This window comes from Acomys minous (genome assembly GCF_964271855.1).
Source record: "Acomys minous genome assembly, chromosome: 5".
Classification (NCBI taxonomy): domain Eukaryota; kingdom Metazoa; phylum Chordata; class Mammalia; order Rodentia; family Muridae; genus Acomys; species Acomys minous.
In genome coordinates this window covers 28,369,866-28,392,610 of record NC_140494.1, presented here as the reverse complement: position 1 = coordinate 28,392,610, position 22,745 = coordinate 28,369,866, and the positions used below count along the sequence as shown (strand labels likewise).

Here is a 22,745-nt window from a genome sequence, read left to right as displayed (position 1 = left end):
CCTGTATAGCCTGTTTCCCTTTCCTCTGTGTGCTGCCTGTCTTCCCCATGAAGGGGAAGTGATCAAATCGGGGCCACCAGAGTTGTGTCAGAGGTAGTCTCTGCTCTCCCCACAACCGTAGAGAATGAGATGTCCATTGGTTAGCTCTGAACAGAGGGTCTAGGTTTACTGCATGCATTGTCCTTTGTTGGCATAACAGTTTTGTGCAGGCTCCCCTGGGTCCAGATCTGCCATCCTTGATGGTCTCCTTGTGGGGCCCTTGAACCCTCTGGGTCCTTCTATCCCCCTATTCTTTTTTTTTTTTCTGAGACAAGATTTCTCTGTGTGGCCTTGGCTGTCCTGGACTCCCTTTGTAGACCAGGCTGGCTTTGAACTCACAAAGATCCGCCTGCCTCTGCCTCCCGAGTGCTGACATTAAAGGCGTGCGCCACCACGCCGGGCTCCCCCCCCCCCCATTCTTCCATACCACTCTCACCCAGAGTCCTAGCATGTCCCAATGCCCTGCTGGGTAGAGTCTCTCAGAGGACATCTATATTGCGCTAATATCCACTTATAAGTGAGAATACACCGTGTGGGTGGACTACAAATGAAGTCAGAGCCCCGAGGAATTACATTCATGTCCTAAGGATTCTGCTGCTAACCACAAACTGGATGGCTTCAAAAGAGTTTTGTTTTCTGGGGTCTGGATGTGGGTGATCAAGGTGTCCACAGGGTAGTCTCTTCAGAAGCCTCTGTCCTAGTCTTGCAGTTGGCTGCCTTTCCCCTGTGTCTCTATGCCATGTTTTTGCGTGTATCTGTGCTGTAACCTCTCTTAGAGAAAGGGCAGCCATCTCTTAGCTGGTCATCACAACTTCATCTCACCTTTACTTCTTCTCTAAACCTTGTTCCCTCACACAGTCATGTTCTGAGGCACTGGGAGATAGATCCTCAATTTATGGAATTTGTGAGAGTATAGATATATTCATATTAAGGACACACACACACACACACACACACACACACACACACACACACACACATTAATCACCACTTAACCACAGTTAAAAATCACAGGAGAAGACAGGTCCCAGGTAAAGACCTTGTAAAGGTCAGGACTCTCTGACCCAGTTGTCATTTGCACCCCTAGCTAGTCTCAGCTCTGTCCATATGTCTCAGCCTAATTCTTCGCTCTGTGACACAAGATCCCAGTGGGCTCCCTGCAACTCTGATGCACACTGCTATGCAACAGAAACAGCTTGCATTGGAGAACTTTCCTCTGTGAGCCTCACTGGCCATCACTGAATGCTTGCTGCCTTCGTCTCTGACTTTTTGTGCAGTGTGCTGAAGATGAGGAAACCCGGGACCTGGTTAGGTTGCATGGAGGACTTAAGCCCTTGGCCAGTCTACTCAATAACACGGACAATAAAGAACGCTTGGCTGCTGTCACTGGGGCAATCTGGAAATGCTCTATCAGCAAAGAGAATGTGATTAAGTAAGTAAGTAAGTAAGTAAGTAAGTAAGTAAGTAAGTAAGTAAAGTAAGTAAGTAAGTAAGGCATTTGCTGCTGTGTAGTATTCTATAATAAAATGCAGCCACGTGGTATTTCATAAAGGGTTGTCTCTGACTGTCAACCATGGTGTGCATTGTTAATGTGGATTAAGGAGTAGAAATGCAGAGATTATTAGGAATAAATTGGCCTCTCCTGATCCTACTTCCCAGAATTTATGTGTAACAGGGGCTGACATGAGCTTTCTGTGTGTATGTGTGTGAACCGGTTGCTCTGCATATGAAAAGATACATAAATTTTAAAATCTTTCTTATGTTCTCTCTCAAAGTGAGGAAGTCTTTACAAGTAAAAGTGGCCTACACATACTTCCTTATTTATCAACTTGACTTATTCTTCTCACACACAATACATCCTGACCATAGTTTCCCCTTTCCTCCACTCGTCCTAGTATCCCTTCCCCTTTCCTCCAGATCTGCTTTTCCATGTTCTTTCAGGGGAAAAAAAAAAGGAGGCCTGCCAGGGATAATTTACAAAAATTATTTGCGTGTGTGTCCATCTGTCTTGTGAGTGTGTGTGCATCTGAGACCAGAAGAGGGAGTCGGTGTCTTAACCTATTACCTTTCCTATTCTTCCCTGAGTCTGGGCTGGCATTTTTTTGCCAGCTTGATTGAAGCCATCAATCACTACTTGGAGCTATGGCTGCTGGACAGCACTCACCCAGCTGGTGTGTGCTTGTGTCCAGACTCAGGCTCTCCTGCTTGCACAGCCAGCACCATGCTCGCACAGCTAGCATCATTATCTAACTGCTGAGACATCTTTCCTCCCTAGTTTCCATTTTCTGGAGATCAGTGAGAGGCTACTGACACTCTTGAAGAGCAGTTAGTTTCAGTTACAATTCAATCTCTCTCTGCTTTAATGTATTTGTAAAGGTTTAGGGTGTGGGGAGAGATCCAAGGCTCTTATGGGATTGCTGGCCCCTCATCCATGATGATACCTGGGACTTGAGGAAGATATGATTTAGAACTGAGTATGCCACAGTAACTTGTTCTGTGCTCATTGACCTGTCGTGGGTCTCTGTAGCAATCAGCATCTACTGCAAAAGAAGAGTACAGTTTAATACTATATCTGCTTAGCAGAAGAATAGCCATTGTTTCTTCCCTGGGGAATATGGCCCAGCCAGTCATGAGATTTCAGCCCAGTTAATTTCATCTCATCTCTTTAAAACCTTGTTGGCATCCTTGTGTTTTTCTGATTTTAGTGAAGTGTTTTGAGTTTTTGTCCATGTAGTATATTTTGGCTGTCATTGTATATTGCTTGTATTGTGTTTAGATATGTCCCTTGCAGTCCTAGATCCTCAAGGACTTTCCACATGAAGGAATGTTGGTCTTTTTCTGCATCTAATGAGATGATCACACGGTTCCTATCCTTGAACTAGTTGGTAGATTGCAATTACTGGTTTCTGTGGATCATAGCAGATCACTTAAAAATCTGAGTTGTATCATACCTACTGCTCATTCTGAAATAGTGATGCTATGTACATGTAAAAAAAAAAAGGAAAATATAATGAAATTCATTTCTAATACATGCTTAATATTGTTTGTGTAAATTAATCTCTATGAGAAAAAAATCTCTATGAGAGGATTCACAGATGCTAAGACTCATATATGACCATAGCTGTTTCAGAGGCTAGCTCATATCATGATGCAGATGCCGTCAGGTAGCAGGTAGCTGGGTACGGGTACCAGCCTTACTACTAGCAAGCTTTGGATCAGCCATCTGATAATGGAGGTTAAATGGGTCCTACTCAGTAGGTTTGTTATGTGGGTCAAATGAGGACTGAAAATATAGTACATGGCTAAATTACTTAATATAAATAGCCATTTAGTATAGCTGTTATGTTCTGAGTATCTTTCCTACTGGCTTTGAACTATAAACAGCCTCCTTTCTCTAAACTTAGGTTTCGAGAATATAAGGCCATTGAGACCCTGGTGGGACTTTTAATCGATCAACCGGAAGAAGTGCTCGTGAATGTGGTTGGGGCCTTGGGAGAATGCTGTCAAGAATATGAAAACCGGGTCCTTGTCCGGAAGTGTGGTGGCATCCAACCTCTCGTGAACCTCCTGGTTGGAATAAACCAAGCACTTCTTGTGAATGTCACAAAAGCTGTGGGTGCATGTGCAGTAGAACCAGAGAGTATGGCGTAAGTGGCCCAGACATGGGGAGGTTTCTACCTCTGAGTGTTACGGGGAAACGTTTGGGTGGTTGTAAAACGGTCTGTCTCACCACTTAGGATTTATGTGCACATATGATGGACTCTGTGTTACCACATGAATATTCATGAATTACCTCACCAGAACATTACCTTGAAAGAGAAGTGGACCTGAGCTGGGCACTGGGGGGAGAGGGAGGGGTTTCCAAAAGCCAATAATTCAATTTCCCCATGTGGAAACCATATGCAATCAACAAAAAATTTCTCTACCTTCTAGAGAACAATTATGTTTCCATCTACAGTATCATATTTCTTACTTCTGCCCAATTTAGAAAACACATTTGCATCACTTCTAAAGTGCAAAGGAAATACCAAGGATTCTAAGCTTAATCCTTGAATAAATTATTGTGTATTTCAGAAAGATAAGATTTAAATGTGAATTGAAAATAGTTGGGGGAAAGGTACTGAAATACATGAATTTTTTTGTTGTTCTAGCTATAGTGTGACATCAATTTATATGGTGTGTGTATTTATCTACTATTATACAAGATCTAGAGGTGATATAATGTGTACAGGAGGGTGTGCCTGAAACACATTCAGCTGCATCTCTGTATGAAAGGGGCTTGCACACCTGCATAGTAGTTTGTGGGAGATCCTTAAACCCAGCCCCAGTAGACACCAGAGGTCAGCTGTCTTTCTTTATATATACTTTATATACATAATACTTACCTACCTATATTCACCTATGTTTTATGTTTTGCATGTATTTATGTTTGCATCTACCTACCTACCTGTCTATAAGAGAAAAGTTTATTTTAAGGGTTTGCCAATTGTGGAAGCTTGGTGCGTTCAAAATCCAATACAGGTTGGGTTGCAGACGGGAGATTCAGGCTAGCACAGTGCTGGTGAATTCTTCTTGTCCAGGGAAGGCCTGGTGATAGGCATATGTGTGATGAGGGGAATGCCATTTTTAGCCTACAGCCTTAAGTGTTAATTTCATGCAAAATATCTTCGATAGAAATATATTGCACAATCCTTGCTGAATATGTGGAAACTGAGGCCAAACCAACTTGACACGCAAACTTAAGCATGACAAACACACTCCTGATTAGTTTGGCACCAAGACACATGTCTGTGAGCTGATTTTAAGCTATATCGAAAGGCAATAAGGAGGTGTTGCTTTTGTCCTTGTGTGATTCCCCACTCCATGAATACATCCATCATTTCCACAGAGTTCCTTGGCGGTTGTTTGTTCTTCTTTTCAATATCCCTGAACTCAATCACTATTTATATAAAGTGAACAGTACTTAGATGCAAGGATATAAGGTTAGCGAATCTCGTGTTATATAATGAAGGAGATAAGGGAAGGGGAGGTGATATATAATCCTCCATAAAACGTAACAAAATAAGGAAGAAATCTTCACGGTAGCTGCAGTCCTTCTTGTTACTGGTCACATGATCACAGCTCTTACTATAGTCTTCCCCTGCTATCCTGAGCAAGCATGTCACCCGGATGTGATCCTCTATCTGTTGAGTGACTCAAATGTATACTCTTAAAGGGTCTGGGGCCTTAGCTGTTACCCTAGTTACTTTCTATTGCCATAGTAAGACACCATGACAAAAGCAACGTCTAGCGGAAAGAGTTTATTTGAGGCTTTTCGTCTCAGAGGGTGGGTCCCTGACCGCCATGGTAGGGAGCATGGCACTGAGCCAGTAGCTGAGGGAGTAGATGTCTATCCACCAGCATGAGGCAGAGATGCAGAGAGCTCTTTGGGAATGGCATGGACTCTAAATTTGGAAACATCAAAATGGAAGTGGAAATAAATTTTTTAAAAAAACTAGGCTTCCAGATGATTGAGTTCTGGAAAAGAACAAGTGAAATGAAAACTGAAGAGACTAAAATGTCAAGAAAAATGTGTCTATGAGTCAGTCTATGAAAGAATCAATCTACAAAACCCTCTGTGAACCTTCAAGAAAGGGTTGACTTATAGTAGAGGCTATAAAAACTACAAGCCATTAAAACCTTAGAAATAAAACATATTTTCCCAAGCAAGGAAATTGTCAAAGCTACAGATCTGAAACCATGAGATACATCTGCCAAAGGTTGTGAATTATTGACCTGAAAGTAATGTACTGGGGCTGCCAACCCCCACCCCCACTCCCCCCACTCCCCCCACCCCTGCTCAGTGTTTTTTTTGGGACAGAGTTTCTCTGTGTAGCCTTGGCTGCTCTGGACTCATTTTGTAGACCAGGCTGGCCTCAAACTAACAGCGGTCTGCCTGCCTGCCTCTGCCTCCCAAGTGCTGGGATTCCAGGCTTGTGCTACCACACCTGGCTCTGCCAAATCTCTTTAGAGTCCCCTCCAAACAAACCTCGTACATGTCCGAACCACAGACAGCATTGGAGCAGATTGGAGAAATGAATGGCCTCGAGAGAATGTAGAATCCCCCGCAAGGCTCTCAGTTATGTGTTATAAACATCAGAAGAAATGGTGTCAGGAGAGTCATGTGTCAAATCACTGCTGGGGGTGCTGAATGGGAAGATGTGGAGAGAGTAACTGTCAGATTGCTGCGGACCGAAGCTCTAAACTAGGAGTAGACCAATTGACCTGCTAGAATGTTCAGAACTGGGTAGAGGTGTGGTCCCTAGACAAACAGGAAGGAATGTTTTATGGAATTCTGTGAAGAAACCTATCACAATGGCTAGTCATATGGTTTTTTTCTGCAGCCAAAGAATGAAAGAAGTTTTCCAAAACAAAGAAAACAAACAAAAAATGTAATAAGGCAACATAAACCATTTCAAGAAGCAGGTGGCTATGGAATAAAAGGAGGACAGGGGCTGGGGAGATGGCCCAGTGAGTGAAGTGTTGTTGTAGAAGTGTGAACATCTGTGTGTGCATCCCCAGCACATGCGAAGAAGCTGGGATCGGTGGTGTGTTTGTGTAATCTCAGCACTAGGAGGTGGAGACAAGAGCATCCTGGCCTCCCATTGGCCAACCAGTCTAGACAGTAGGCTAGCTCCAGTTTCAGGGAAGGACTTTGTCTCAAAAGCTAAGGTGGAGAATGGTGGAGGAAGCTACCCAGCGTCCGCCTTTGACCTCTCCCTGTGCACACCACGGTGGTGCATGGGTGTATACCACGAGGACCCACGTTCGTTCCAGAATGCACAACTTAAGGAAGCTTGGCACAGCAGTATGGGGTTGTAATCCCGGCGCTGGGGCTGCAGAGATAGGTGAATTCCTAGGCCCTCAGCAGGCCAGCCTAGACTACTTAATGGGACCGGGGCTAATAAGAAAGCCTGTCACAACAACAGGTTGTCAGGGTCAGAGGCACAACACCCAAACTGGCCTCCGGCCTCCACATGCACAAGTGCATATGAACGTACCTACATGTACACTTGAAAGAGCCAAAAAGAAGCAGAAAGCAAAAGGGGCTTAGGAGATGGCTCAGCTGCTAAAGTAGGTCTCAAGTTGGGCCAGTCATTGGCTAGCCATTCTCTCAGTTTCTGATCCATCTTTATCCCTACACTTCTTGTAGGTGATGGATCGAAGGTGTTATGGGTGGGCTGGTGTCCCCCTTCCTTGACTGGAATTCCCACCTGCCTACGAGAGGTGGCAACTTCAGGCTCCATATCCTCTTCTGCTAAGAGTCTCAAGTAGGGTCATCCCATATACTCCTAGCAGCCTCTCCTGTCCCAGAGATGCCCCACCACTACAGATTTCCATTCTTTAATCCCCCACCACCACTCTCCTCACATCTGATCCCCTCCCAGTTCCCTCCTTCAGTCTACTTCAGATGTCTGTTTTATTTTCCCTTCTGAGTGAAATTCAAGCACCTCCCTTGGGGAATTCCTTTGTTTCTTTGGGTCTGTGTAGTAGAGCATGGTTATCCTGTACTTTATTGGCTATGATACACTTCTGAGTATATTCCATCTGTGCCTTCTGGGTCTGGGTTACCTTACTCAGGATGATCTTTTCCATTTGCCTGCAATTTTCATGATATCCTTGTTTTTAATAGCTGAGTAGTATTTCATTGTAGAAATGTACCACAGTTTCTTTATCTATTCTTCTGTTGAGGGGCATCTAGGTTGTTTCCAGCTTCTGGATGTTATGAACAGGGCTTCTATGAACATAGTTGAGCCAATGCCCTTGTTGTATGGTGGAGCATCTTTTGGGCACCCATGACTGATATAGCTGGGTCTTGGAGTAGCACTATTCCCACTTTTCTAAGAAAGCACCAGATTGATTTCCACAGTGGCTGTAAAAGTTTGCACTCCCACCAGCAATGGAGGAGTGTTCCCCTTTCTCCACATCCTCGCCAGCATGTGCTGCCACTTGAGTTTTTGATCTTAGTCTTTCTGATAAGTGTAAGCTAGAATCTCAGGGAAATTTTGATTTGCATTCACCTGATGACTAAGGATGTTGAACATTTCTTTAACTGTTTCTCAGCCATTAGGGATTCCTCTGTTGAGAATTCTGTTTAGCTCTACACCCTGTTTTTAATTGGGTTATTTGCTTTGTTGGTGTTTAATTTCTTAAGTTCACACTTGAAATCCCAACCATCGCGAGGCAGCTAGATCCCAGAGGCTACCTGTGTACCCAGCAAGTACCCAACAACCTGGCCTTGTCTCAATAAGGTGATAACAGGTGAAAGGGAAAAATTATTGCATGCAATAATTCTTGGACACAAAGAAAATACAATAAGTATATCAAAACAGTCAGGAACGTGGTCTCAACAGCGTGAAGTGAATGAAAGTGAACGTTGCAGGTGAGGAGATCTAGTAAATGGCTGTGTTCAACTTGGAGCACTCTGCCCATGATCCTGGGAGCACTCTGCCCATGATCCTGGGAGCACTCTGCCCATGATCCTGGGCTGGGAGGATAGATGGCTTGGCAGGTATATCTCAGCCATGCAAGCATGGCGCTCTGGTTCTGATACCCAGGACTATTTGACACAAAGCAAAGTGAGGCAGTATGCAGCTGTATCCCCAGTGCTGGCTTGGGGACAGAGATAGGAGGACCTTAGGGGCTCACGTGCCAGCCAATATAGCCAGAGTGGTGAGCTCACCTCCAGGCTTTAAAAACGAGCCCCTCCTCCCCTGTCTGTCTCCATCGTGTTTAAACCTCTCTGTATTGTACTGTTTCTGGCTAATGCTTTTCCTCTCACCTTGAGACCCACTGTGACCTTGAGACTCTCTCTCCTAATACATTGCACCTTCTGAAGGGAATTAACTCAACAGCTTCCTGTCTGGACCCCACCTCTGTATTCATCAGCACTGGCATGTACAGGAGAAATTGTCACTCAGGTCTTTATGTGCTACGCCAAGTTTGAATTTTGTTTTAAAGTCAAGTGAGAGCCATCCAATGTTTCTAAGCTGAATAGAGACAAAACATCATAGAAGATAATTCAAGTCAGAAGCAAAAGCAGCTGATGCTAAGCCTGTAAAATATGAAGTAATGAGGAACAGAGGAACTGACAGGTTCGAGAGTTGTGAAATATGAGGAGATGACTGGTTATGAGTTGTAATGAAGAGTGGGAGGTTAAGACAGCAGTCAAATGTTCCACTCCCAGATGCAGGAAATACAGCCAGGGAGAAGGCAAGGGAGCCTGAACTTCACAATGGGAGGCGGTTTGTTAATTACACATCAGAAGCCTCATCCGTACCCAGGGGTAGGGTAGCCACTCAGCAGGCGTTTACCACCTAACAAGTGATGGCGAGTTCAGGGGCAATGGTGTGGACAGTGATGTCCCTGTGGATCCAAGCGGCCAAGGCAGCTGGTCAACCTGATGTTCATGTCTAAAGCTTAGAGGGAAGATGTGAGCTGGGCATCAAGGATAGCTATGACTTAGGAACTGAATCAAAGATGACATGTGAAAGACTTCAGGAAATAGAACAGCGAAAAGTGAAGTGAGCCTACCTTTTAGGGGAAATGATAGTGGGGGAAAGATGATAAGGATAAGCCAAGAGTTGTGAGGGAAACTAGATGAAGTGTTGAAGGAGACAGATGATAGATAGATAGATAGATAGATAGATAGATAGATAGATAAATTGATAAATTGATTGATAGATGAAATAAAAAGAAAGGAAGAAAATGTAAAGAAAAGAAATCGATCAGAAGTGTCTGAATTGCTTTTCTTGTGCAACTTTCTGTGCACTCTCTGGTTTTCCCACAAGTGTTTTTTTTTTTTTTTTAAATACACTAAGGCAATTGTAGAAGACAGTATTTTGAGTTTGGTAAAAATCCAAACAATACTACTCTTGGCATCATATTTCAGACACGGCTATTATTGCTAGAATTTTTTGATTTATTGCTTCTTTAAGCTATAAGTTGAATGTGAGGAAATGGTAAACATGTCTTTTCTGTGCTGATTGTGTATAATTCATGGGTTAGGAACTCGTTTTGATGGCCAGCAGCTGTATGTGTTAGTGATTCATGGCTGTGGCTTAATCTCAGGTCACATAACTGTCTAAACACACACACTCTCCGCAGCTTCGCTAACTGCAGTGGAGTGCATGGACAACTCAGTAAGACGAGAGATGTCATCTTAATAATAGCAGTCTGCTGACTGAATCATGTGACTTCGTGAAATGTTGACCTTATAAAATTCCATTGACCTTTTTTCAGTACTACAGGAAGCTGTTGTGAAAATAACCACTTATGTTGTTTCATATTGATTAGATGTCTCCTCCAGATGTGTAAAGTAACACAATAGATATTACATCTGTTGATAAGTATACTTGTTTATGCTGAATTTTCCTTTCTTTCTTTATATCTTCCTTGATGTACATGCAGATTTGTGTGTGCAAATATCAGTGTGAGCGTGCAACAGCATGCATGTGAAACCAAAGAACCTTAGCACGTGTCAGTCGTTATGAGCCTTTTTCTGAGACAGGGTCTCTCATGGGCATGGGCATTGGCAGGTAGAGTCGCCTCACTGGACAGAAAGCCTCAAGGGTTTGCTTGTCTGCCGTCTAGCATTTTAATTATAAGCACACACCACCACACACCCAAGGTTTTTTTTTTTCTTTTGACATGGGTTCTAGGGATCAAACTCAGGTCCTCCTGGCAAGAGAAACACTTTTATGATCTTGTAGTCGCTTAGGCAGCATGGCCAAGGCTACATTGAAAAGAAAACATCTATTGGGCTCACAGCTCCAGAGGATTAGAGTCCATAATTGTCCTGGTGGGCAACGTGGCAGCAGGAAGGCATGGTGCCTAAGGCATAGCTGGGAGCTCACACCCGATCCACAGACAACAAGGCCAAGAGTGAGAGCTGGGAATGTCTCCACTCTTGTGAAACCTCTAAGCTTGACCCTCAGTGACACACCTTCTCCAACAAGGCCATTCATCCTAATCCTTCCCAAACAATTCCATGAGTTGAGAACCAAATATTCAAACATGAGCCTATTGGGACCGTTCTCCTTCAAACCATCACGCTCATAGCCATCTCTCCAGCCGCTGATGGTTTCTCTCTGTCCTAATAAAAGATGCACCTCTGTGACTCTCTGCCATTGGTATAAAGATGTAACGACATATCCTAGAGTTTTAAGGTCTTTTCTTCAAAGCTGCTGTGGCTTAGCTCTTCTCAGTCATTACTTTTGTGTGTGTGCATTTAATTTCTAAAACTGAATCTGAAACTTTTTTAAAAGCTTTATTACCTGGATGCTCCTGTCTGTATCTTCTTTCATAAGGTGTAGTTTTGTCTTCCTCAGACAGAAACTGTATTATTTGGTGCATAAATTCTAATTATTGTAGGTTGTGACTTTAAATACTCATGTTGCTGCTCCTGCCTCACGTTTAATGCATTTTGTGTGGTTTTGTACTTTGCGTGGCACCAAGATGTCATCACTGCTTTCCTAAGTGTTTGGCTATCACATCTTAGGCTAGCCTTTTCTGTAACACATTATATTGGTCTTTTGTATACAGTATATAAATATGGATTTTGTTTGGTGAGCTGAGTCAAACAAATATTTAGTTTGGTAAGTGAATTAAACAATTTAAAGAGGTTTATCAACATGACTAAAATGTTTGGGCTTAATAAATATCAGACTTTTAAATTAGCTGTATTCTGTAGAATTTGCTATGGTCCTTTATCAGGTTTGCAGTCTTTATTGTTTGTTGTTATTTAGGATGATTTATGTTTTTGTTCAAGCGCTTCTTATTATACCTACAAGATTTTTTGATGCCCTTATTCTATTTTAATTGGCATCTTTGCTCTCTGTCTTTTAATTTTTATTATTTATTTATTTATTCTGAGACAAGGTCTCTCACTAGACTATAAGCTCACTGTTCTTTCTAGACTGGCTGGCTAACAAGCCCATGGAATCTTACCTGTCTTCACTTCCCCAAGTACAGGGTTATAGACTTGCCTGACCAGGTTACACCATGCCTGACTCTTATGTGAATCCAGGTGGATCTGAATTCAGGTCCTCACACTTGTGAAGTAAACACTATAGCGACTGAGCCACCACTGCTGTCCCTACTGGTATCTCCTTATGCAATAATCATTAGGTTTGCTTTATTTCCTTTCCTTCTTCCATCATTTAATCGCATGGTATACAGTGTTACTATTCAGACATTATTCTTCTAACCTGTGCTCTACCTTTTCTGTAATTTTAGATCGATGATTGTATAATGTGTATACACACACACACACACACACACACACACACATATATATGCACATAATACATACTAATCATTGGGTTCTTGCTGAAGTTCTGGTCATATCTTAATTATTTAGAGCTTGTCTTCCATTAGAATCATCAAAGTATCATCCTGCTTGAATGAGGGAGCCTGATTAACGGAAACAACCTTTGGCTTGCACTCTCTTTCACTAAATTTAATTATGCTGCCCTTGTTACCTTGCCAGAAGCCCAGGACTCCTATTGCTGGACGGTGTCCCCTAGGCATGACATGGAAAATGAACCCATGAAATCTCAGCATTATGGTTGTTTGAACGAGGCTGCCATAGTAACACCAGGCAACATGACAACATGGACAGGTCCTACCCAAGTAAATAGATAGTAACTTTTTGAGTACAGTGTAGCCATGCATACTGCTGTTTTGTGAGCCTCATATTTGGTAGTGTGAGTGCTGGCTTTGATAGCTTTGGTGTAATGGTGGTTGGCCCGAAGGACAGCTCATACAGAAAAGGCAGAACGAAGCATTTGTCTTCCCCACGTAATATAGAACCAGCTTTAAAATACACAACTTGTCAGAGGTCTCTAAGAAACTTCAACAGCAAAAATATCTTTCTTTTCTTCTTTCCTTTTTCCCCTTCTCTACAAGAAAAAGAGGTTATGAACGCAAGCATCCTCATGATTTTTTTTCTCAGTTCCTAATGTTTTATACAAAGTGCCTGGTGTGCGTGTGCCAGTGTGCTGAAATCCTGATGTTCTGAATTTCCCCTTGTATCAAAATAACCTCAACATTTAAAGGTCAGCTCTCAAGTATAAGTATGTGCTGTAAAAAAATTAAATGTCATGTTCTTTAGAAGATACTACGGTGAAGTCTGACATACCCAGAATTCTAAGAAATTTTGCCCAACCTTTACTTAGCTGGCACACAAATCTCCCACAACTTATCCCATATTTTCCTCCCACACATAGTAAAATGAACATTTGTTGAGCTGACTGTCACAGGGTCCAGGGTCATGTGATCGGGTAGTGAAAGCCTCTTTTTACAGCACACACACGGATAGAATTAAAGCCATGATGGGACGGGCGAATTCTAAGTTTCCTATGTTCTGTGGTTCAAATATAATTATGCTGCGTTTATATGGCTTTAAAAGATTTTTGCATTGGGTTTATTTGTTCTTTTTAAAGCAAAAATGCCTAGCTATGCTCATATATATCCAGAAGAGATTTAATCCCTCTGTGGCTTCCCTGATAGATACCCTTGTTGCTGTAAAACCAATGTCTGTGAGCTTTTTGGGTTCATACAAAACATACGGTGTATGACTTGTTTGTAATCTTAACATTTTTCCTTATTATGCATTTTCTTCATTTTTGATTTGCATGGTTTTAAAAGCATGTAGATTAAATTTAAATATAAAAATATAATCACCCACTCTTCCAATTTTTATTGTATTTTATTTTATATGTATGGAATGTTGCCAGCATACATGTCTGTGCAGCACTTGTGAGCCCGGTGCCCACAGAGGATAGAAGAGTATGTTAGATCCCCCAGAACTGGGGTTACAGACTGTTGTAAACTGCCACGTGGGCGCTGGGAATTGAACCCAGGTCCTCTGGGAGAGCAGACAGCGCTCTTATCCTCTGAGCAATCTCTCCAACCCAAATTTCATTATCTTTAAAAATATATGTATGTTATTTTTCTTTAATGTGTGTGTGTGTGTGCCTGCTCGTGTGTCTACAGTGGTCAGAAGTGGCCTCCAGTTTCCCTTGGAGCTAGAGCCCCAGGCAGTTGTGGGCCACCGGATGTGGGTGCTGGGAACTGAACTGCGGTCCCCTGGCAGAGCAGCAAACTTTCACACTGCTGAGCCGTCCCTTCAGCCCTTCCAGCTTCCTTTTCAAGCAAGTGCTGGGGGCACGTTCTGCTGGAGGAGTGAGTAGGCGGTGTTTCTGCACATGAAACACGCTCAGCTGTGATGCGTATGTAGGTCAGCAGCTGCATAAATGGCTGACTCAGGATAATCCTCCTCTTGTGGGAGAAGGCGCGTGTACAGAGTGAAAGAAAACAGCCAGCTCTTACCCTGTGAAGAATGACACAGACAAAGAAAGTGCAGGACCCAACTGAGCACGTTAGTAACGTATTGGGAAGGGAAGCAAAGAATTACGGCGCTGTTCTTTCCTCTGCTGACTGGGCCACACCCTCTCGAGGACAAGCCAGTCCTGCATCTGTGGTTTCCTTCTTGCTTGTCCCCCTGGCCGTTCGCGTCTGGTTAGCGTTAAAGCAGCTCCGCAGACTGACTTCGTTTCTATTCCCAGCATGTGTAAGAGGAAGCTATCCAGTGTGCTGGCTTTGTCTGGTTTTTTTGAGTTCCAAAGTGATGGGTGGATTTATGTTTATTCAGTTTGATGAATTTTAACGGCTGTGTGCATGCACCCAGCCACCACCAGCAAACAGTGGACATAAAACATGTACTTCACCCCAGAGGCTTGCCGCTGGTGTTTAAATTAGATGTTATTCTGGCCTTAACCAGCCCCTGTTTGATATCTGCCTCATTTTCCACATTGCAGTGTGGCATTCATTCTGTTGCGGAGTAGACATTTAATTGTTAGAAAGTGGCCATAGAATTTTACACTGTTCCCTCCCCCCCCACACCCCTTCCCTTGTGTCAAGCACTTAGCATTGTCAGTTTTCTTTTAAATCAGTCTACTTGCATGAAATGGTATGCTGTTTGTTATGCTCATTTTTATTTCTGGTAATGATATGGAGTAATTTTCTTCTCTTTAAAAAAAAGTGTATTTATTTATTATCTATACAGTGTTCTGCTTGTACACCTGCATGCCAGAAGAGGGCACCAGATCTCACTATAGATGGTTGGGAGCCACCATGTGGTTGCTGGGAATTGGACTCAGGACCTTTGGAAGAACAGCCAGTGCTCTTAATCTCTGAGCCATTTCTCCAGCCACTGGAGTAATTTTCTTTTTATCCACATGTAAATACTTGTTTCTGTAGCTTTCATGTTAATTTGAGCAAGTCGTTAATATATCCTGGATATAAATCTATTACTACATGTACGCGTCATTGTGCACTCACACTGCCTTTTGAATAGGAATTTGTAATTTAGCGAAGTTGAATTTATCACCTTTTAATTTTATGGCTAGTATAGTTTATAATTTAGAAATGAGCTAGTTTCTTGTTTTAAAGGGAAAAGATAAAAATTCATCATTTGTTGACAGTGCCTTGGTGCCTTGGCTGTGACGTAGCTGGTTAGGAAGACAGGCCTCATGCAATTGTGCCCTGGTTTTCTTGCATTTGGTTTGCTGGTGTTTCATAGTTTTGTAAGCTGGGTATGTTGGCTCGTGGTTCTATTTTCTTGTGATATTTCTGCCAGGTTTTAGACCTTATCCAGGCTGGTACTTAAGCAAGTAGAGGAACAATGCCCCCCCCATGACTTGCTTTTGTGTGTGTGTGTGCCAAAGCCACACCGTGGCTTTGCAATAAATAGTATGAATCCTTCAGCTTTTGAGATGCTTCGGGCTATGGTTGGATTTCTAGATAATATTTTATATCATTTTAATCTAAATTTTTATAAAGTTGCACAACTTTAATAACTATTGCTGGGAACCTCTATTAAGTTGGGAAAATGTTTAAAAAAATAATTTTTGAAACCAGAACATGTTCTGACTGATAGTTGAAACCCTCCAGATGAGCTGGGTACCACAGCAGCCTCCTTCGGGGGTCAGACTGTTGCTCCTTCAGAGAACCTGGGTCCACGTCTGTGATAGACAGTCTTCAGCCACCTCATTTGACAGCAGCTTTTGGCCTCTTAGCCCTGGCACTCAGTGATGCCTTCTCTTGCAGTGAGTAAGGCAGCTACTTTCACTAGAGGTCAACTTCTGAAGGTGGTGGCCTTAGAGCCACAGCTGGGCACAACTTGTGCCTCTCGTCAGGAGGTATTTTAAATGGCTAGGTTCTCTTCACCATCTTCTGCTGCTCATGACAAAGAGATTATTGCACTGAGATGGCACTGAGACTGCGAACATGTCTACAGTATCGCCACTCATCTGGATGTTTAGTTTATCAGCGCAATATTTTCATAGATATTAATGTAGAAAACATTGTATCTGTTTATGTTATGATTAGAAATTAAAAAAAAATCTTTCCCCAGTAGTTGTAAGCTTTGTTTCTTATAATTTTTGGCACATAACATAATTGCCTGCACATTAAATCATGTTATCTACAAGAGGTTGCTTCCCAAACCTCCCCAGTCTGTGTGCCTTTCAAATGCTATTTGCTTTTTATTTATTTTTCTTGTCTTATCAAACCTCCCAGAACTTTATTTTCTGTGAAGTGAGAGCAAGCTTTTCTTAACTGTTACTGAATTTGAGGAGAAAATATGAAAATCTCCAGATTTTGTGTGCTGTTGTATATTTGTGTTTTGTTGTTGTCTTTTATAATGCTCAAATTTCCAAACATGCCTAGAGTTGGTTTTGGCTTTGGTTTGTAAATCACAAATGGATTTTCAATTCAGCAGAATAGTTTTCTGTCTTTACTGAGATAGTCAGATGATTTTCCCTCTGCTTGTTAATTGGTTGGCTTTGAGGAAGCTGTGTCAGTCTTCTATGCTTCAGGCTATCTTAGCTACTTTTCTATCACCGTGACAAAACACCTCAAGCAAAAGCAGCTTAGGAAAGTTAGGCCAGGAACCTGGAGGCAGGAGCTAATGCAGAGGCATGGAGGGGGGCTGCTTACTAGCTTGCTCCTCATGGCTTGCTCAAACTGCTTTCCTATAGCACCATTGACTAGGAGCCAAGGGGTGGCCCCACCCACAATGGGCTGGCCCTTCCTACAATAATAACTAATAAAGAAGATGCCCTATAGGCTTGGACTACAATTCTATCTTATAGAGGCATTTTCTCAATCGAGAGCCCCTCCTCTCAGATGATTCTAGCTTCTGCCAATAAAATGCCAGCTTTCAGACACACTGACCGCACGGCGTAGTGTCCTTTTCACATCTTCTTGCATCCAGTTTGATGGTATTTAATATTTTGCATTTACACATAGGTGCATTGCTTCTTTTTATTATAATATTTTATCGAGTTTTTGTTTCTGCATTATTTAGACTTTATAAAGACGCTGAGCAAATGATTTCCTCCTTATTTCTGATAGAATTTGTATGTGATTATTTATTACCTAACTATTTGATATAATTTACTAGTGCTTGATTTTGTAAATTGTGAGTTCTTTTCTTTGTTAGATGTGGTACTATTTAGGTTTTCTATTCTCTCTTTAGTTAGTTTTGGTAACTGCTATTTTTTCAAGAAATATGTTCGTTTTATTTGTTTAACTTATTGGCATGAATTGTTTATTCTCTCTCTCTCTCTCTCTCTCTCTCTCTCTCTCTCTCTCTCTTCTCTCTCTCATCTTGAAGGCTCATGACCCACTTACCTTTTTTCTTTTTTTTTTAATAATTTCATATACATATACAACATATTATAATGATATTTTCTCCACACTACCCTCTGGTATCTTTTCTCCTTTTTGCATAAACCAGACTGGTCTCTAGCGGCTACACTATTAAACAAATAGTGCCCCTCTTAATTCAATTATTCAGTCAATAATAATGCCCAGGACAAGTGGGAGCTCATGAGTACTTCCTCTAGTCATGATGGGAAGTTGGAAGCCTAAAGCCCACACAAGTAGCCATAGCTGCTTTGTGTCCATGAATACAACTGCTGTGTCATATCTGGATGACAGAGTTTCATGGCACTTCTTGCCATCCTTTGGCTTTTAAGTTATTTCTATCCCTCCTTCTGTGATTTTTTCCTGAGTCCATTGTGTATGTGTGCACATGTGCATGTGTATGTCTATTTGATGTAGATATCCTATTTGGGGCTGAGTGCTCAGTAGTCATTTATTTTCAGCACTTTGGCCTGATAGGAGTATCTACATTAGCTATTACCCTTGAAGAAGAAGAAGAAGAAGAAGAAGAAGAAGAAGAAGAAGGAGGAGGAGGAGGAGGAGGAGGAGGAGGAGGAGGAGGAGGAGGAGGAAGAAGAAGAAGAAGAAGAAGAAGGAAGAAGAAAGAAGAAGAAGAAAGAAGAAGAAGAAGAAAGAAGAAGAAGAAGAAGAAGAAGAAGAAGAAGAAGAAGAAGAAGAAGAAGAAGAAGAAGAAGAAGAAGAAGAAGAAGAAGGAGCTTCTCTGCCCCAGGCTGAACACTGTATGAGTCTGAGTATAATCATAAACATTTAGAAGGCTGCTTGACAGGGTATCCACTGTGAGGAACAATAGTATGCTCTTCCTTAAACCCATGGGATCTTCATCAATAGGCTTATACAACCAGATCGGTCTCAAATCACAAGAAGGTTGTTTAGACCCCAAATAGCTATGCCACTATTGCACCAGTGGGCACATCTATCCTGACAATTACCCAGCTTTAAAAATAAATTGAATTCTATGTGATTGCTATATTTCTTTGTTATTTTATAAAATAAAGAAAATATGGCAGAATCACATGTTCTCTGGCCCTTTACAGAATGAAGTTGTCAACACTTATTTTGCTCTAGTAGTTTATTAGTAATATTTATCTTTGACTTAATTTTTTTATATTTCTGTTCATTCTTTATTAATTTTGCCTTAATTTTTATTGTTTATTGTATTTCATTTGTTAATTTTTTTGCTTCATTTTCTAGCTCTTTAAGGCAAAAACTACACTGTTACATCAAGTCTTTTCTTACATAATTGTTTAAAGTTTTACATTTTCCTCTTAAGTGCGATTTTAGCACCATCTGAAAATTTAAGTTCTGTTTTAATTTTCAACTAATTCAAAATATTCACCATCACTTTCTATTTAAAATCCTTAAGGTTAAAGAAAGTATGTGGGCATATAATAATTGCAGATGTTTACGAGGTATAGTATGATGACTCAACAATGTGTAGTGATGAAGTCAGGATAATTATTTTTTATAACCGTTTTTTGAGATTTGTTTTATTTTCGTATATGAGTGTTTTGCCTGGATGTGTATCTATGCACCACCTGTGTGCTGGTGCCTGTGGAGTTCAGAAGAGGGTGTTGAACCCCTTGAAGCTTGGGTTAAGAATGGTTGTGAGCTGCCATGTGGGGTACTAGGAAGCCAACCATGTCCTCTGCGGGGACAACAGGTGCTCTTTGTCACAGAGCCACCTCTCCAGCCCTGGGGCCATCTCTTGAATATGCATCACCTCCTAGTGTTGGAAGACATGAACACAAGAAGCTTTCCTTCTTTGTAAAGTACATATCGAATTACTGTAGATGAGAGACAGCACACTAAATACTAGAGCTTACTCTTCTTGCTGAACAGTATTGGGGACCCATGATCTGACTCCTCGGTATCCCCCTCCCCCAACCCCTAACTAGCACTATTCTAGTCTCTCCTCGGATAGGAGAACATTCTCAGTTGTTTTTCCATGTATGGTTGAGACCAAGTAACATCTTGTTTCATCTGTCTTATTTCCCTTAATATAATTCCCATATTTCCATCTATGTTCCTGAAACTATAGCCTTTTATTCCTTTTTATAGCTGAGTAGCATTTGCCAGCAGGATGGAGACTTACCTTTCCTATTGGACCACTGTACCCAGTGCTGTGATAAACACAGGTCCACACATTTCTCTTTGATGTCTCTGATAATGACATTTGAGTTTTTTCTTGCACACAGAAGTTAGCCACTGTTGCTTAACTTCTAAAACTTTGTGCATTTCCCACATACCATGCTCTTACCAATGTCTGCTTAACACAGTAAGGGCAGAGGATACATTTTCTGTGGTTTCAGCCCCCCCCTTTCAGTTTTAGCTTTATTGCCCAGGGACATGGTCTACTTTTGTACTTTCACCATGGAAATATATACTCTGCTGCAGTTTTGTGTATCATTTATGAAATGATTAGGGATGGGGTGTGGCTGAGCAATAGAGCACTTGCCTAGTGTATGCAGGGCCCGGGGATTCAGTTCCAGCTAAATAAACAACAAAAATACATGTTAAGTCAGACCAGAGAACTGCATTGTTTGATATTATCTATGTTTATATTGTTTAAAACTCCTGAGGAAGGGCTTGTACTTTTTTTTTTTTAAATCACATGGATTTAGTTGCCGGCTTTTTCTCGGCGCGCTTCTTTCCCTTGGCCAGCGTGAGTCCTCCACCGTTTTTCTTCCCTCTCTTTCTCCTGCACTTCAGATTTTCCGTCTTCCGCAGCCTCCTCCCTTTGCAGATGTTCTACTCACTGTTCTGGGACACTGACTCACCCTCAAGTTATTCAGGTTTTTGTTGTAGTGACAAAATTCCTGAGAAAAATCATTTAAAAAGTGGAAAAGTTTATTTTGGCTCCCAGGTTCCATAGCCGTCTCCACCGCTTTTTAAGCTATTGTGAAACACAGCAGCGTGGTCCTGGACACGCAGCGGAGCAGGCAGAGCTACTTCTTCCGTGGTGCCAGGGAAGGGAGAGGCAGAGGACGGGAGAAAGAGAGGAGAGGGCCCTGTAGACACGATGGGCCCTTCAGGGATGCGTCCCTTGTCATCTGGTTTCCCCAAACAGGCCCCACTTCCTACTTTCTCCTACCTCCCACTAATGCCGCCCCATTACAAACCCACAGTTGGCTAATGCATCAGTTAGGCCAGAGGCTTCGTGATCTGGCGACTTGCCCCAATCCCTACCTCTGACTATTCATTGACCATGCCTTTGGGAGATGTTTCACATTCAAATTGTGACTACCATGACGGGTTTTCCAGATAGCACGTGCTCTTTCTAGTCCGGCCCCCCACCCCACCCCCATCCCCTGGTCAGACACTGGTACTCCATATTGGTCTGTCTTCCTCACCCTGCTCAGCCTCTGATGTCCCGCGCTAGTCTCTTCCACAACGCCCGAACTCTCTATACAGTAGCCGGACTATCTTACCTGGTTAGTTCTCAACAATTCTTTCTCTTTACACGACGGCGTTTCTTTCCCCACTGGGATTTACGTCCAAAGGTTGCTTTAATTACCCTGTCTAGAATCTGAGACTTGATGACTATTTCCTGCTACACCGAAGAACTCACTCCAAGGTCACTCTTGGTTCTGACCTTGTCCTGGGGTAAGGCCACACTGCCCTAATCTGCCCTACGTGAGGGCTTGCTGTGTCTCTGTGGTGCTGTAGAGCTGAGACAAGGGAGAAAAATGTTACTGTTATTTTCTGGATGATATTTTTCACTGGACATAGAAGTCTAACTTAATAATTTTCTTCCTACGGTTTATAAACGTCATCCTAATAAAGTCTTCTTGTCCTTTTTCTGTTGAGAGGCCGGCCAGCTTCCCTGTGTATCATATTACTTTTTTGTTGTTTTTGTTTGTCTGTTTGTTTTGTATCACACTTCTTTATCCATAACGTTGTCAGGCTGACTGTCTGTGTCCCTCCGAAGTCAAAATGTTGAAATCTAGTCCCAGTGTGAGGGTGTCTGGAAGTGGGACTTGGGGAGTGCCTATGTCATGAGTTTGGAGTCTTCATGGTGGAATCTGTTTAAGAGACCCCAGAGAGCTCCTTTACCTCTTGTGCAATGGAAGAGCAAGCCTCTGTGAGCCAGGAAGCAGGCTTGCACTGAGCGCCAGAGCATTGCAGTGGGCTTAGCCTTCAGAGCTCTGGGGAATCCTGCTACTTAGCTGCTTAGCAGTCAGCCCAGGTTCTGGCACCTGCTATTTCAGCCCTAATGGACTCAGGCATGCCCTGTTCCCTCTGTTAATTTCAAGACCTCTTTGTATTTTTATTTCAGTAATTTGATTATGTGTGCCCAGAGGTGGGTTTTAAACAATTATTATTGTTTATTCTGTTTGGGGTTTACTGAGATCCTTGGGCCTGTGAATTAATATTCTTCATCGATTTTTAGAACAATCTCAATGATCGTCTTCACAAATATCCTTTTTTCTTGCTACTCCAATTATACATATATTGTTTCACTAAAAACATTGCACAGGCATTTGACTCCTATTTCTTCTCTCTCATTTTTGTCATGTTTTTCCCTTTGATTTTCAGTGAAAATGCCTTTAATAGTCTACAGGGTTACAATGCTCTTCCTTGTTGTGACCAGTTTGCTATAAGCCCATTACATGAAGTCTTTAGCTCTAATAATTAGTGTACTATTAGCCTAGAGTTTCTATTATTATTTACATACATATATTATACAAATTACTCTTAAAAAGAACAAGGAATCATATTCAGTAGGTTACAGACTAAACCAAACACATTTCTGGCAGAGGTACAGATAGGCAATAGTAAGTCAGACATACAGTATACAGATGTAGCTATAGTATACATCTCTCTATATATACAGCTATATGTATATATGTAGTAGCTATAGTATACATCTCTATACATATATACAGCTATATGTATATATGTAGTATATATAC

General features: G+C 41.9%; 1 protein-coding gene across 5 annotated transcripts in view; it reads left to right on the top strand.

Moving 5' to 3' along the window:
* Positions 1-22,745, top strand: part of ODAD2 (outer dynein arm docking complex subunit 2) — a 149,863-nt gene that overhangs the window by 50,097 nt on the left and 77,021 nt on the right. For all 5 annotated transcript variants that reach the window (XM_084781068.1, XM_084781069.1, XM_084781066.1 and 2 more), the window contains 2 exons: positions 1,317-1,471; positions 3,444-3,686. In XM_084781068.1, the coding sequence (XP_084637194.1) occupies positions 1,317-1,471; positions 3,444-3,686 (398 nt within the window). The remainder of the gene's footprint in view (positions 1-1,316; positions 1,472-3,443; positions 3,687-22,745) is intronic.